The sequence below is a fragment of the Elephantulus edwardii genome, unplaced genomic scaffold, assembly GCF_000299155.1.
Source record: "Elephantulus edwardii isolate Elephantulus edwardi_28Jun2011 unplaced genomic scaffold, EleEdw1.0 scaffold00052, whole genome shotgun sequence".
In the NCBI taxonomy this organism is placed as follows: Eukaryota; Metazoa; Chordata; class Mammalia; order Macroscelidea; family Macroscelididae; genus Elephantulus; species Elephantulus edwardii.
The window spans coordinates 6,041,052-6,055,463 of NW_006399802.1; the positions used below are offsets into that span (position 1 = coordinate 6,041,052).

Here is a 14,412-nt window from a genome sequence, read left to right on the forward strand (position 1 = left end):
ATACCACAGCTTCTCTATCCATTCTTTGTTGATGGGCACTTGGGTTATTTCCAACTCCTTGTTCTTGTGAACAAAGCCGGATAAACATGGGTGTGCATGTATCTGCTTGGATGTCAGTTATGGTCTCTTTAGGGTATATTCCCAGTAGTGGAATTGCTGGGTCAAATGGTATCTCTATATGCAACTTTTTGGGAAAGCGCCATTTTCACTCCTCCTCCTCTCCTATCTATTCCTGCTTTGTAAGCACACCCCTGGGCAGTTGTTGCCCGTTTGATCTCATGTAGTCGATTGTTTGGAGTATCTTCCGGGTGTTACTGTTCACCTTTTAACCTGTTTTGTTTTGATTTTTTTTTTCTTTCTTTTGGCTAAAAGTTTAGTCCAGAGGCTGAAAGTTCTTTTCATTCCAGCCTTGAGGGATGACTGTGGGTCATAGTCTTGGGAGTCCTTGCGGTTTTTATCTAACCAATAAGCTTGGTCTTTTTTCTCTCTATCCAAACCCTCTATTCTGATCCGTTTGGGGTAGTTGGGCACCATCTGATTCTCCTCATCTCATGGAGGAGTTGCCTTTTCTTGAGGAGGCTACTGTTGACAACCAAAGTTTCTTTTTTACTCATTCTCTGCTCTCTGCCATACGGAACAGAACTTGGTATTTCTTGAGTGGATCCAAAGGCGAAACTCTGAACTACAGGTTGGCAAATTATAATTCAGTTTAAGGAAAATCTTTTGAAAGACCAAACTGTTTGAAATTGTAACACAGTTAGAAAGGTTGTTCTGCTGGAGTAAAGTTTACAAAAACAAACACTTGATAAGTGGAATTTAAACATCTTACCAGAACTAACTTGAGCAAAGCTGCTCAAGTTTTAATGTGCAAGTGAATCCCTGAAGATCTTATTAAATGTATTTAGTAGTTCTGGGGTGGGCTTGAGACACTGCATTTCCAACAGACTCCCAAGAAAAGTTGATTCTATTGGTCCAGGGACCATATTTGGGTAAGAAGTAACAAGGGAAACCCATACTAATTGAGATAAATAGTGCCAGGCATTGTGCCAAGTGCTTTACCTATGTTATTTTGTTAATTTTAATAAAGAACCAGCTGAAAACTGGTATAACAGCCTAATAACGGATATAGAAGACCTAGTCCCAAGGCAGTGGATATTGAGAAGACAGAGGAGATACAAGGAGTCCTGTAAAAATAACTACTTAAGTTCTTGCAACTGATTAAATATGATGGTCCAAAAGAGAGAATATGAATGGCTGTGAGTGTTCTGGCTCATAACAGGGCTTGTGATGTCGTTTACAAGGGAACCCAAGAGAAGTAGTTGATTGAAAAAGAGATCAAGTTGAATTTGGGACATAAATGATAGTTGCATGTATTCATTATGTGCTTACTATTTGCTATTAAATGCCAGAGATTATTTTCAGTATCTTGCATGTATTTACTAATTTAAGTCTCATAACAACCAATGGAGAAGGTCCCATTATAAACTCTGGAGATAGATTCAGTCACCCAATTATTGGTAAAGCTCATATTTCTTTCTAGGCAGTCTGGTTCCATAGCTTCTGATAAAGGAGGTTTGAATTGTCTCCACGGCATCTAGACTGTCTTGGAGTGTAAATGATACAAAAGAGGTTAGATGCACAATCAGGTTGAAAGTAGTTGGGATAGATGACAGTGGAGATCTGCTCTGAGTGCTGCTGGGAGATGAGGTCAGGAGATCAGGAGAAACTTCTGGTTCACACTTCTACATTTGAGAAACCTCAGTACTGAAGTAATATTTGCCTCCCAAGGAGAGGAGGAGGCTGCTAAGGGAGAGGAAAGGAGAGAAGCCTTGGGAGGTGGGATGTTAGAGGTTGTCTAGATTGTGGTGGGATATAGACGATACCGGATCCCATTATGGCAAAGCAGCAAGATGGGCGCTATTTGAGGATTTCAAGAAGAAAGTGATTTATCAGTGATATCAAATGCTGCTAGAAGAAAAGAAAGATGGGTCTTGGGAAGATTCACTGGATGAGACTATTAAGGTGGAAATAGATGATTGTGACCTTGAGAGAACTCCTGTTAGAGAAGCAACAAAGGGAAAAATATAAGGGGCTGGAGGGATGATGGTCAAAGAGAAGTTTTGTAATATTTGTCCTCAGGGAAATGTTAGCAGTGAATGGCTAGGGGGAAGCAACTGGAAGAGAATGACAAATTAAGTAAAAAAGAGGATAGTTTCAAACGAGGACAAGGAGGATAGGGGAGCCTGTGAGAAGAGCTCTTTCTGGAAGCAAGAGGCAAGAACAGAAAGATTTTGAAATGGGAAAGAAAGAGCTTGCATCAATGCATACGTGCCCATTCTAGTTCACTGCTCTTGTTTTATTGATGAAAAAACTGAGGCCTTAGAAAGGGAAGTTGGTTGTTCACAGGGTCACTATGAGTCATGGTCAATGTAATGGCCCCTAACAGTAACAAGTGGGCCTTACAGATGGGGCTATAATTCACATCTCTTGAGTCCCTCGTGCTGGTCTCAGGAATTCAGACACTCAGCAGGATTTTGGCACATTTTGTTTTCATACTATATAATTGAAGTACCTGAAAATGTAAGTGTTTCCAGCTCGTGTTGGCCCCTTGTGTGGGAAGTAGGGCTGAGCTCACAGAATTTTCAGAAGCTGCTTTTTTGGCAGTAGATTCGTAGGTCCTTCTAACATGCCGCCTGGTGGACTCCAGCCTCTGAACTTGCAGTTAACAGCTGAATGCATTAGCCTTTTGTCCACCCAAGGACTCCTTTGACAAAGGATTAAAGTGTCATATTTCACTGACTTCTTAGAGTACTTGTGGCTCAGTTTTAGATTTTGTAAAGTTCTTTGCTGTTGTTAGCTTCTTACTGACTCCAACCTGGATATTTATTCTGAGCCATCTGTACTTTTATTATCATTTTTCTGTACATCCTTGATTGTCCTCTTAAGGTGCTCATTAATCATTTAACAAATATTCATTAGCTGCCTCCTATGTGCTTGGTTTGGTGCTGGAGACACAGTGGTGAGCAAATACAATTTGTGCTCCGCTGGGGCTGACATTCCGATGAGGAAACAAACAGTAGCCCTAAAGATCCATGATTCTAAATCATGTTATGTCCTTCAAGGGAAGGAATAGACTGCCGTGTTGTTGTTGTTATATGCCATCGAGTCACATGCGACTCATAGTGACCTTATGTACAACAGCTCTGAAGCCTGCCCTGTCCTGAGTCAGTGTCACTGTCTCCAATACACCTACCCTCGTTACCCCAGGCACTGTGTCAATCCATCTCATCTGGGATCTTCCTCTCCTGAACTGTCCCTCCACCCTTTCAAGCATGATGTCCTTCTCCACAGACCAGTCTCTCCTGACCAAGTGCCTAGCGCATGTGAGGCAGAGCTTCAAAATCCTAGCCTCCAAGGAGAAACTTAGTTTCACCCTCTCCAAGACAGACCTATTTGTTCTTTTGTCAGTCCTTGGTATGTTCAAGACTTTTCTCCAGCACCATATGGAAAACATTATCTGGACTTGGATTGGAAAGGGAAGCTTTCTTGAATGATATTTGATCTAGGATCTGAAAAGATGAGTAAATCTTAACTAACAAAGAGGACAGACTTCAGTAGCACCCTGTCTTTCACTCACTCTCTTCCATGCCCCCTTCCCTTCTTCCCCTTGTCCCCTTCAGTTCTCTTCCTTCTCTCCTTTAATCTCTCAGCAGTGATGTCTGTGGCACAATGGCTAAAACACACTGGAATCCAATGTCTTTAACTGTCGACACCACACACAAGTCAGGTGTATGTTCTCTTTTTTATTATTATTATTAATTTCAATGAAAATTTACAGAGACTTTGGATTTCCATTCATTCATTGTTGCAGGTTTCTTCTCTCCCAGTCCTCCCCCCTGGTACACTACCCTCTTGGAAAAGTAAAAGAAAAATTCTTTCATTGTTTTACAAACCCCCCCCCAGGGCCACTCCACTATGCAGCCTTCGCACTGGACTTCTGTCATGACAAAAATACCTAATCACATATCCCTTTTAAACCATTTTCTCCCTCATCTGTTTCAATGCAGTATATATTATTTATCCCCATCTTTCTCAGTCTTCCCCCAACCCCAATGTCATTCCTGTTTTACAACAGTGGCACTGTGCAGTATTTGTCCTTTTGTGACTGAGATACTTCACTCAGCATAATGTCCTCCAGGTCACCTATTTTTAATAATATTGCATGAGTTCCTTGTTTTTCAATGCAGCATAGTATTCCAAAGTGTGAATATACCAGAGCTTCTCTATCCATTGGTTTGTTGATGGGCACTTGGTTGTTTCCAACTCCTTGCTATTGTGAACAAAGCCGCAATAAACATGGGTGTGCATATATCTGCCTGGATGTCAGTTATGATCTCTTTGGGGTATATTCCCAGCAGTGGAATTGCTGAGTCAAATGGTATCTCTATTTACAACTTTTTGAGAAAGCGCCTCGCTGCCTTCCACAGTGGTTGCACCATTTTACACTTCCCCTGACAGTGAGTAAGGGGTTCCAGTTTCTCCACAACCTCACCAGCATTTGTTGCTTGTTGTTCTGTTAAGTTTTGCTATTCTGACTGACTGGGGTAAGATGATATCTCATAGTTTTTTTGATTTGCATCTCTCTTCGAGCTAAGGATTTTGAACATTTCTTCATGTGCTTGTTAGCCATCTGAATGTCTTCTTCAGTGAAGTGTCTGTTCATATCCTGTGCCCATTTTTCTATTGGATTATTTACCTTTATCTTGTTGTGGTGTGGTGTGTGTTCTCTTGTCTGTCTGTTTTGGTTCCCTGTTCTAAACCCAGTGGCTACAGCACTGTTTGGCACTGAATACAAAATAAACCTTTATTGAGAGAGTTCATCAATTAATTAATTAGTTGATAATTAGTTAAGTGTACATAAAGTATGAGGAAGTTACAGGGAAGCTGAGTTCATCTCAGGATGAGATAGAACTTTCTAATAATTAGAGGCATGTGAAGATGGAAAGCAGCTGGTATAATGGAAATATATCTCTACTTAGAGTGAAAGAAATTAGCCATTTGCTAATTTTAACCTTGGGCAAATCTCTAAGTCTTGCTTAGATTTTTGTTTCCCCCTATTAATTAATGATGATCCTTGCCCTGCCTAATTCACAGCGTTATAATGAAAATGAGACAACATTATCCAAGGAGGTGTGTAATGTGAATTGCTATTTTTCAATTTTTTTTTTTATGCCATTGTGAAATAGAGACCTCTCAGTCGAGCTGATAATGGACACTTGCTGTGTGTCTCTTATAGTGGAAATCCTTTTAGGTAGGGATTTGGACTAAATGGCTCAAGTGCCTTCCAATCCATAGACACAATGAATATGACAAGATAGGTCTGGTGATAAGGAGTTGCTCTGCCAACCCACAGCCACATGATTGGAATTCACCAACTGCAACTGCTCTGATGAGGGAGAAAGCTGGACAGACTCCTCCGGTGTGGTGCAGATCCTCTGAAAACCCACTGGCCGGTCAGCTGTGAGTCACTTACAACCTCGATGGTACATAACAACAACAACAACATTAATATGACTTTTTAACCCATGACTTAACCATTGGTAATCTAACATTTTCAAATACTTGATGTTGTTGAGATACAGAAATACTGGATAAAATAATTTTTGGACTCAAACATACCAAATACTGAGAAGCTTATTTTTCTTCCATGGTAAACAGATTTTTATGTTCACAGCTTCTCGTGTAATTCTCTAGGAAGGAAGAAGATCCAAATGTCCCGTTTCCCCCAGAATTTATGAAGTCTGTCTGTACAGCAGCTCTGTAGTCATACACACTAGGTTGGAAAGAAAAAAAAAAGGAAGGAAGGAAAGAGGTCCTATAAATGAAAATGCCAATGATTGTGGTGTCTGAGTCATTTCAAACCACTAGACCCTTCGTTACTTCCCTAGAGATTTGAAAATCTTGCTGGCTGCTGACTATGGGTTTGCATGGAGACTGAATTTTACCTCAGTCCTTTTTTAAAAAAGTAAGGAATCCACACAAATTCAGTAGCCATTCAGAAAACAAAGAAGGGTGAGGTGCCTTTGGCTTCTAACAGGAGTGTCTCTGAATTCCTCGAGGAATTCCAGGCCTCGGGTTGATCCAGCTGGCAGGAGGTATCGATCTCCACTTGAATTCACTGAATAAATAATGGTTGCCATAGTTATTGAGCAGTCACAACTGGTTGGAGAGCAGGGAAAACTCTGAGCACCTTCTGTGAGTTTGGCCATGAGAAAGTCTGGTTCCGAGGCGCCCTAATCAATCCCCTCCTGAAATCCAGCCAACACATTGCTCAGTTTCTTTACCCTGATAATGAATATGGAATCTTGACTGTTCTGTCAGCCAGGAGGCCCTGAACGAGAGGGAAGGCTTAAATCAATGGATTGGTGTTTTGTTCTAGGAACAACCACACTCTCATTTATATACCTAATTTGATATATTTCACTATTAATAGAATTTAATGTTAACAGAAGAATTGTTTGGTCATTTTATAACTACATTGTGCGTTTTATAATGAAAACACTAGAGGGCTTTGCAAAGACCACGTATCAACTTGTTCTGTTTTAACATTGTTTATTGTACAAACAGCACAAACGAGAAATTTTAAAAGACAGGATCAAAAACTAATACCTCTCCGTCTGAATATTTATCTGTTTCCTTTTATCCTTTTCTATATGCAAAAGTAATTTTTGTATAAATGTGATCACAGCTTTGATACAATTTAAAATTCCATTCTTTATTCAATATTGTCTTTTTCCTTGTGGCTTCACAGTCTGCCTGTTGGCCCTTTCTGATGTCTACCACATCTTTCACTTATATAGATGTATCATTACTTTGTTAAATTTACCCCTATTGTTCAGCCCATAATTTGTTCCGTTTTTTGGTTTTGATTTGAGGGTGTGTGTGTGTGTGTGTGTGTGTGTGTGTGTGTGTGTGTGTGTTTAAATAGCTAATGCAGCACCAGGTATCTTCATGCATACCAGTTTTCTTCTTCCATTCAGCTTTTCCTTTGGTGAATTCCCAAGAGTGGGATTACTCAGTCTGAGTCTATGAACATTTTATAGCCCTTGAAAAGGACTGCCAGATTTGCAGTCTGCTTTTTTGTTTTCAGGAAGGAAGGAGGAGGGGAGGATCTTTAAGCAGAACACCACTGCCAGCAGGATTTCTCTTGAAGTTCACTTCTGGGTGCACCGTTCTAAGACTGAAACCTGCGGACTGCGTATTTAGAAAAGATGAACCACTGGGAGTGGATTCTGCCAGAGATGATTAGCAAATAGTTTCCTGGAGAAAGCAAAAGCATCTTCTGTGAAGCTTATTGCCTTTTGTTTGGCCCTGCAGTGACCAATGCAATGCCATGTATCAGGCATTGTCTTAGGGTAGACTAACACTCTACTATTAACAGAACCCTTTCATGCGATATTTACCTTAGTTGAGCCTCATAACAATCCATGCAGGTAGATTTTATTATAATCCTCACTCTTTCTTCTAATTTGTTATATGGCATTGAGGATTGAGAAAGATGAAGGTAAATCTAGCAAACACTTGTTGTTTCTCTTCTGCCCAGTAATCTCCATTTTTCTTATGAAAACATTGAGCCTTAGAGAGTTTAAGTCACATGGCTAGTAAATAATGGAACCGGAACTGAAACTCAGGTGTGCCTGGCCCTCCTCTTTTTGGTCCCATATTGCATTGAGATGATACATCTGAAAGTTAGGACCCCTTGAGAGGTCCCTTGCCATTTTCATGGTAACTCATTAGAGCTGAAAGGGACCTGGAAAAAAACCCAAACGGTTTTCATGGTAATGCATTGAGCTAGAAGTGACCTTAAAAACAAACAAACAAAAAAACCAACCAAAAACAAAATAAGCAATCCTCTTGCTGTCAAGTCATTTCACTCATGTGTGTTATAACAGAATTGTGCTCCATGACATTTTCAGTGGGTGTAATCTTCATGGAAGTAGATCACCAGGTCTTTCTTCCAGTGCACCTCTCAATGGGTTGAACCACCAGCCATTACTTTAGAAGCAAATAGAACACTCCTTCAAAGTCATTAAATCTAACCTCTTCCCTTTATAGAAAAACCCTAGAGACAGAGGAACAAACTTAAGCCAGAGGGTAAAAAGTATGTCTGGTTAGTTTCTTCATTTTTCTGATTTGCTTTGATTTTAAGGAAATCATTTTCCCAACAAGTGTGTCACCACACGTATATCCCACTGCCAGCACCTCTCTGGTGGTTCACATCCACCCGCAACACTGAGGTAGAAAGACGGGCAATCGCCTTCCATGCTTTTTTATTGTCCCCAAAACTCACTGAGGATCAGCAGTGAGTGTGTCAGTTCCAACTCTATGGCAACGAGAGAGAAAAAGATATTGTCAGCTAAACAATAAGAGTGTGTGTGTGTGTGTGTGTGTGTGTGTGTGTGTGTGTGTGTGTGTGTGTAGAGGGCATTGTCTGTTGGTGTATATACGAGATATCCTACTTAACAAGAACCAAACTTTTCACTTAAAGAAGATTCTCTGATGCTTGTGTGTTGTGGAGAGCAGAGCGATTGGGCTGGATGTCCAAGCTCCCTGCTCGTAACATAGAGGAGGAGCAGTCACACTGGGCCAAGGGGCCACACTGAAGACCTGGGTTAAAATTCAAGCTCTTCGCAGCTATGTGACTTTGTGGAAAATGACTTAACCTTATATATAAAATAAATTAAAAAACTCATTGCCACTGAGTTAGAATGACTCCTGGTTAACCCTCCAGTGGGTTTTCAGAGGCAATCCATTACATGAGAAGAAATTGCCCATCTTTCTCCCTAGAATCTACTGGTGGATTCAAACTGCCTGTCTTTGGGTTGGCAGCACAACTCCTTACTCAGTCCTTACCCAGTAGGCCATCAGAGCTCTAAAACAAAGGATTATAATATTTGACAAGGAGTCCATCTTATATATGATTTTGTAAAATATAGTTTTCTTGGTGTATTGCAAAACGTCCTTGCCACATCTTCCATATGCTTTGTCAGCTTCTCTTCAAATGTTCCATTTCCACAGCAGGACATATATGTGTGTCTTATACAGAGTTCCAGGTGTAGCTCCATAGAGGTGTCAGGAGTGAGGTGGGGCAGAACAAGGAGGACAGTTTCCAGCACCAGTTCGCATGAAAACACAAAGATGCACTTAGTTTTAGCTCATGAGGGGCAGCCCTTGAATGAGCAAACAGATTTTACAGCCCCCACTAAGTGAGCCTGTTCAGATGGGAACATTAATTCACTGGCCTGGATGGGTTTCCACGACACTATGAAGAAGAACTGCCCACTGACTTTCGTCCTATTCTCACCAGCAGAAAATGTACAAAACAATAACCAGGCTGTCATTTAGTCAGGGCAACCGTGTGCCGGGAACCGTGTGTCTGCATTCTGGAAAGCAGCTGACTCCACAATTTAAGAGACTGATCTGAAGGTGCACCGCAGCTAGGAAGGGATGGGAGGGCGGACTCTGGCCATGGTTTTGATACAGAATCTGCTCTAGGAGGAAGGGCACCTTTGTTGTAAATTTCCATCTCAAGCGGTAGAACTAGACACTGGCCTGTTCAAACGGAACTGTCTCCTAACTTTGCCCTTCTCTGTCTTTCTGCAGAACGACATGGGTTAAAAGAACCAAAGAGAGTGGAGGAGCTATGCAACAAGATCACAAGCAGCTTAAAAGACCACCAGAGTAAGGGACAGGCACTGGAGCCCACCGAGCCCAAGGTCCTGCGTGCCTTGGTGGAACTGCGGAGCATCTGCACCCAGGGTCTCCAGCGCATCTTCTACCTGAAGCTGGAAGACTTGGTGTCTCCGCCTTCCATCATTGACAAGCTCTTCCTGGACACGCTCCCCTTCTGAACGGGAACCACCGGGGCAGGGAGCTGCCTCCTCAGCCAGCAGCTGCTTGCAGAGCAGCAAGGAGAGGATCTGGACAGCAACCATTTTTTTGTCCTTCCTTGAGAGAGAATACAGCTCCTGTAGAAAACAAAAGACTCTTTTTCCTTCTTCTTCTGGCACTTTTCCTTACAACCTAAAGCCAGAAATCTTGCAGAGTATTGTGTTGGGGTTGTGTTTTATATTTAGGCTTTGGGAGGGGGGGTGAAGGGGTATAGTTCATGAGGGTTTTCTAAGAAATTGCTAACAGAGCACTTTTGGACGATGCTATCCCAGCAGAGGGGGAGGAAGAAAGAAAAAAAAAGAATAATATAACTGTTTTAAAACTCTTTCTGAGGAATACAATTAGAGTTGCTTTGTATTTAAAAACGGGAACAGCCAAGTGTTGTTGTTTGCCAGGGTGGGATGTGTCTTGAGACTGATCCCTTTAAAATATGCTTCCTGGATCAAGGGTTATGTATGTGGTGCAAACAAGGCAGAAATTCCCTTTTCTGAATTGCTTTCTTCCTTTATTTTAGTTTAACCCATGGCAAGAAATGGAGGATTGCCTAGAAGTCAGACATAGCAAAATAATAATGGTTGTTCGCTTCCATATACAAGTGCAATTTTTAAAGTGCTATCTTACTAAGTCTTGTTGATGAACTCTCCTTTCTTTTATATGTAAATACAAAGGAGGCAGTCGTGTCAGCAAATGACACATGCTGATTTTTCTAGCACAGGCTTTGTCCACCAGCCTTGTAGAACCCTTCTGAGGTATGGTCCATCTAAGACTTTTTGGCCAATCTTGATGGAACCGGATCCCTGCCCTGACTGACCAGCTGTCCTGAAGGGGGACCCACATGAGAAGACGGGTTGCACACAGCCATTTGTTGTGTTCTGCCAACTTTACCAGAGTTCCCCAGACTTGCATTATTGGTAGAGACAGATGAACACATCCATTCTTTCAGAAGGCACAGGAGCGTTCAGTGAGTTAGGCACACATTTGATCCCTAGTTGAGAATAGTCAAATGAACAGGAACTGGATCATACAGGGTAAACATCAGGGATAGTAAGGTTTTTATATATATATACATATATATAAATTTAATTTTTTGCTATCAGTTATAAAGAGGCAATTTTGGAGAGCAAGCAAGTCTTATTAAAATAAAATAGTATGAATGTGAGTACTAGACAGGATTAGCGGGCTGTGTTTCAACATTCCGTGTTCGTACTCCCTTTTGTATGTTTATACTGTTGATGCCATATTATTATGAGATAATTTGTTGCATAGTGTCCTTATTTGTATAAACATTTGTATGCACGTTATATTGTAATAGCTTTGCCTGTATTTATTGCCAGACCAGCAGCTCCAGGAAGCTGAGTTACAGAGTACTTAAATGGGGTGTTCACAGTGACTTGGTACACCAAGTAGAAAAGAAACAAATATATATATATATAAATATAGCAGGTTACATATATATATATTTATAATGTGTCTTTTTTATTAACCATTTGTACAATAAATGTCACTTCCCATGCAGTTTATTCTATGGTTCATTTGCAGTGACTTTTAAGGCAGTACTGTTTAGCACTTTGATATTAAAATTTTGCTTATGTTTTGCTAAATTCAAATAATGTTTGAAGATTTTTAGGTCTGAAAGTCTTTATATATTATATACTCTGTATCAAGTCAGAAATATCTTTGGCCATTTTGCTAAGAAACAAACTTTGAATGTCATACCGATGTCACCGTAGTTTTTGTTAAGCTTTAAATCATTTTGCTTTAGTCTTTTTAAAGGAAAAATAACAAAACTATGCTGTTTATATTATCATTAAATTATACAATCAAACAAATGCCAAATGAATCGCCTAATTGCTGCAAAGGATAGCCCAGATAGCAAATCATATATGTTTTGTTTTTCAAGAGTCATTCTGATATTTGATCATGTATTATGTTTGTATGAGCTTTTATGGAAGAATGTTATTTTTATATTAAGATAATAGGTTTTGAAATGTTTGGGTCTGGGAATGTTAGACTTGGAAGAGGCCTGACTCAATGATTAGTCCAACCCTTCAAATTCATGAATAAGAAAACTGGGGCCCAGCAAAGAGTAAGGACTTACCTAAGGTCAAAGCTAGAAACTAATTTACCTTTCAATGGTCTTTCTACTCAACTTACTGCATTATAGGAAAACAGGCTTTTCAATATAATCACTAATATTTACATTATACCTGAAGATAACCATGAATTAAGTAGTACTTTTACATTAATTTTTGAGCTTATATGCAAACATAATAAACATTGTTAAATATCAGGAAAGCTAACATCTCACACAAGGTAGCTTCAGACCAAATTCAAATTGAATTTGAATAAATTAGAAATACTGTGCATACATAACCCTCTTGTGCACCATTAGTACTTGGAAAGTTGATCCTTGTTTTTGTCATGTCTGTAAAGGAAAAATAAGAACAGCCCTAGGAAATGCTGTTACTTTTTACTTTTACACACATCAGATTTAAGGGAAAGACTTTTTAGCTATGGTATCTGTTGGTTGGAAGGAATGAAGACTTCCTTTTCAGTTATAGGTTCAGATACTAGAGCTGAAAATAAACATCTTTACCAGTGTGCTGTTGTCTTCCATTGTTATTACAACTCTGGGAGCCTACCAAGTTATTCAGTTCAACTCTTTTGGTTTGGTTGGGTTTTGTTTTTAATGTTGACACACAAGTTTATACAGAACGATGACCACACTAGCTCAGTAGAGGACAACGAGAATTAAAGCAGGTGACTCTTCCCCACGGGGGGGGAGAGCTCTCCGTGTGGCCATGCCTTCTGTGGGAGGAAATCAGGAATCCACCAGCTGCTAATGGAGCGTGCCTTGCTTTTACTTCAGACAGCAGAGGTTCCCAAAGTTTCTCTGTTCCTCTAACAGCATTGCTCTTCAGTGTGTGTTAACCTGTGGTTTGAAAGAAATGCTCTTGTACATTAACAATGTAAATTTAAATGATTAAATTAAATTACATTTTATCAATGGCTACTGGTGTGTTGACTAAGCATGCTTCATTTAACAATTATTTATGAGATCGTATTTGCTGTGGACTCCTACATGCTTTATTTTTTTAAAAAGGCTCAGTAGTGCTGAAAACTAATAGGCATTTTAAATTGGAAATATACTAAACCTCAGTGATTGGGAAGAAGGAGAGTCTAAATTCAATAACCACTTATTGAATACTTCCTGTGGATAAGGCACTCCTGGGTATTTTAGAGGACAAACACGTACAGTACAGAAAGCATCATTTCCTTTAAATTATACAGAACTCACAGAAGAACCTTGTAAAAAGAGTGTTGGTAGCATGTGGACAGTCACATCTGACCTTCATTAATTTCCAAAAAGGGGATAATCCTACAACATCCATAAAAGCAAACCAATTCCTGTAAAGTCTCACATGACCTCCACACACGAGCACCTACTCCTACTAATTAATTACACCACCAGTTTTCTGCTCCTCTTAAGCACCTTCTAGTCAGAACTCACTCAGAGCTGACCCTCCTGCAGTTTTTCAGAGGCAGTAAGTCCGCATGGCAGGAAATTGCCCACCTTGCTCCCTCTGGGCTGTCGATGGATTCAAACAGCATGCCTGTGAGTTGGGAGCACAACTCCTTCCATTTCAATGGCCACACAGCTCACAAACCCATCACATCGTGATGGGGCTCACTAGAGAAGTTAGTAGGCAAGCTGCAATGCAGCTTGGAAACAGGGTATATTTCCTCAGGACAACTTCTCAAGCATGCTTTAAAGCCCTGTGACCTTGAGCTTCACAGTTTAGGTCACTGTTACGAAGTTCACCGAGTCTTGCCAATTACTATGTCTCCTCTCAATACTCCAGCAAACAGAAAGTCTTCAGCTGTGGCTACGTGGTGCAGCAATTCCAAGCCAGCTCTGTCCCGTGTCCTTATCTAATTCTCTACTTGGGCTGCTGATGTTCTCATGTAGGTCACAATCTGGTGCAGGAGTCTCTCTAGCTGTGAAGGACACACGCAGCATTATCTACTTCTTACAGAGATTCCCTTCTGCTAAACCTGCTCAATTCAAACTTGATAAGATGGGGGAAATGGATCTATGCCACAGGATTGGTTTATACATATCTTATTTCAGGTTTTCCCCCAGTCCTGTGGTAAAACTCAAAGCCAATGGCTATTTGAACCATAAATCTATAGCATCATAAGCCTCAAGGAGATGGATTGACACAATGACTGCAATAAATGAGCTTAATCATGTCAGAGACTGTGAACATAGTACAGGATAGAGCAAGGTTCTGATCTGTTGTTCATTAGGACACTATGAGTTGTGGTCATTGGCACCTAACAATATGAAGAACTTAAGTGAAACTGGCAATATATTGCCTCCAAGTGTCCATTGGAGGTATGAAAGATTTATATTTTAAACAAAATGATAGAATATTGTTTGTGAACCAGTGTGATTTA

The 14,412-nt window shown here is 40.3% G+C and overlaps 1 protein-coding gene across 1 annotated transcript in view; it reads left to right on the plus strand.

Moving 5' to 3' along the window:
• Window positions 1–9,911, plus strand: part of NR4A3 (nuclear receptor subfamily 4, group A, member 3) — a 39,958-nt gene extending 30,047 nt beyond the window's left edge. Inside the window, exon 8 of the mRNA XM_006886971.1 lies at window positions 9,664–9,911. Within this exon, the coding sequence (XP_006887033.1) occupies window positions 9,664–9,911 (248 nt within the window). The remainder of the gene's footprint in view (window positions 1–9,663) is intronic.
• The last annotated feature ends 4,501 nt before the right edge of the window (window positions 9,912–14,412 follow it).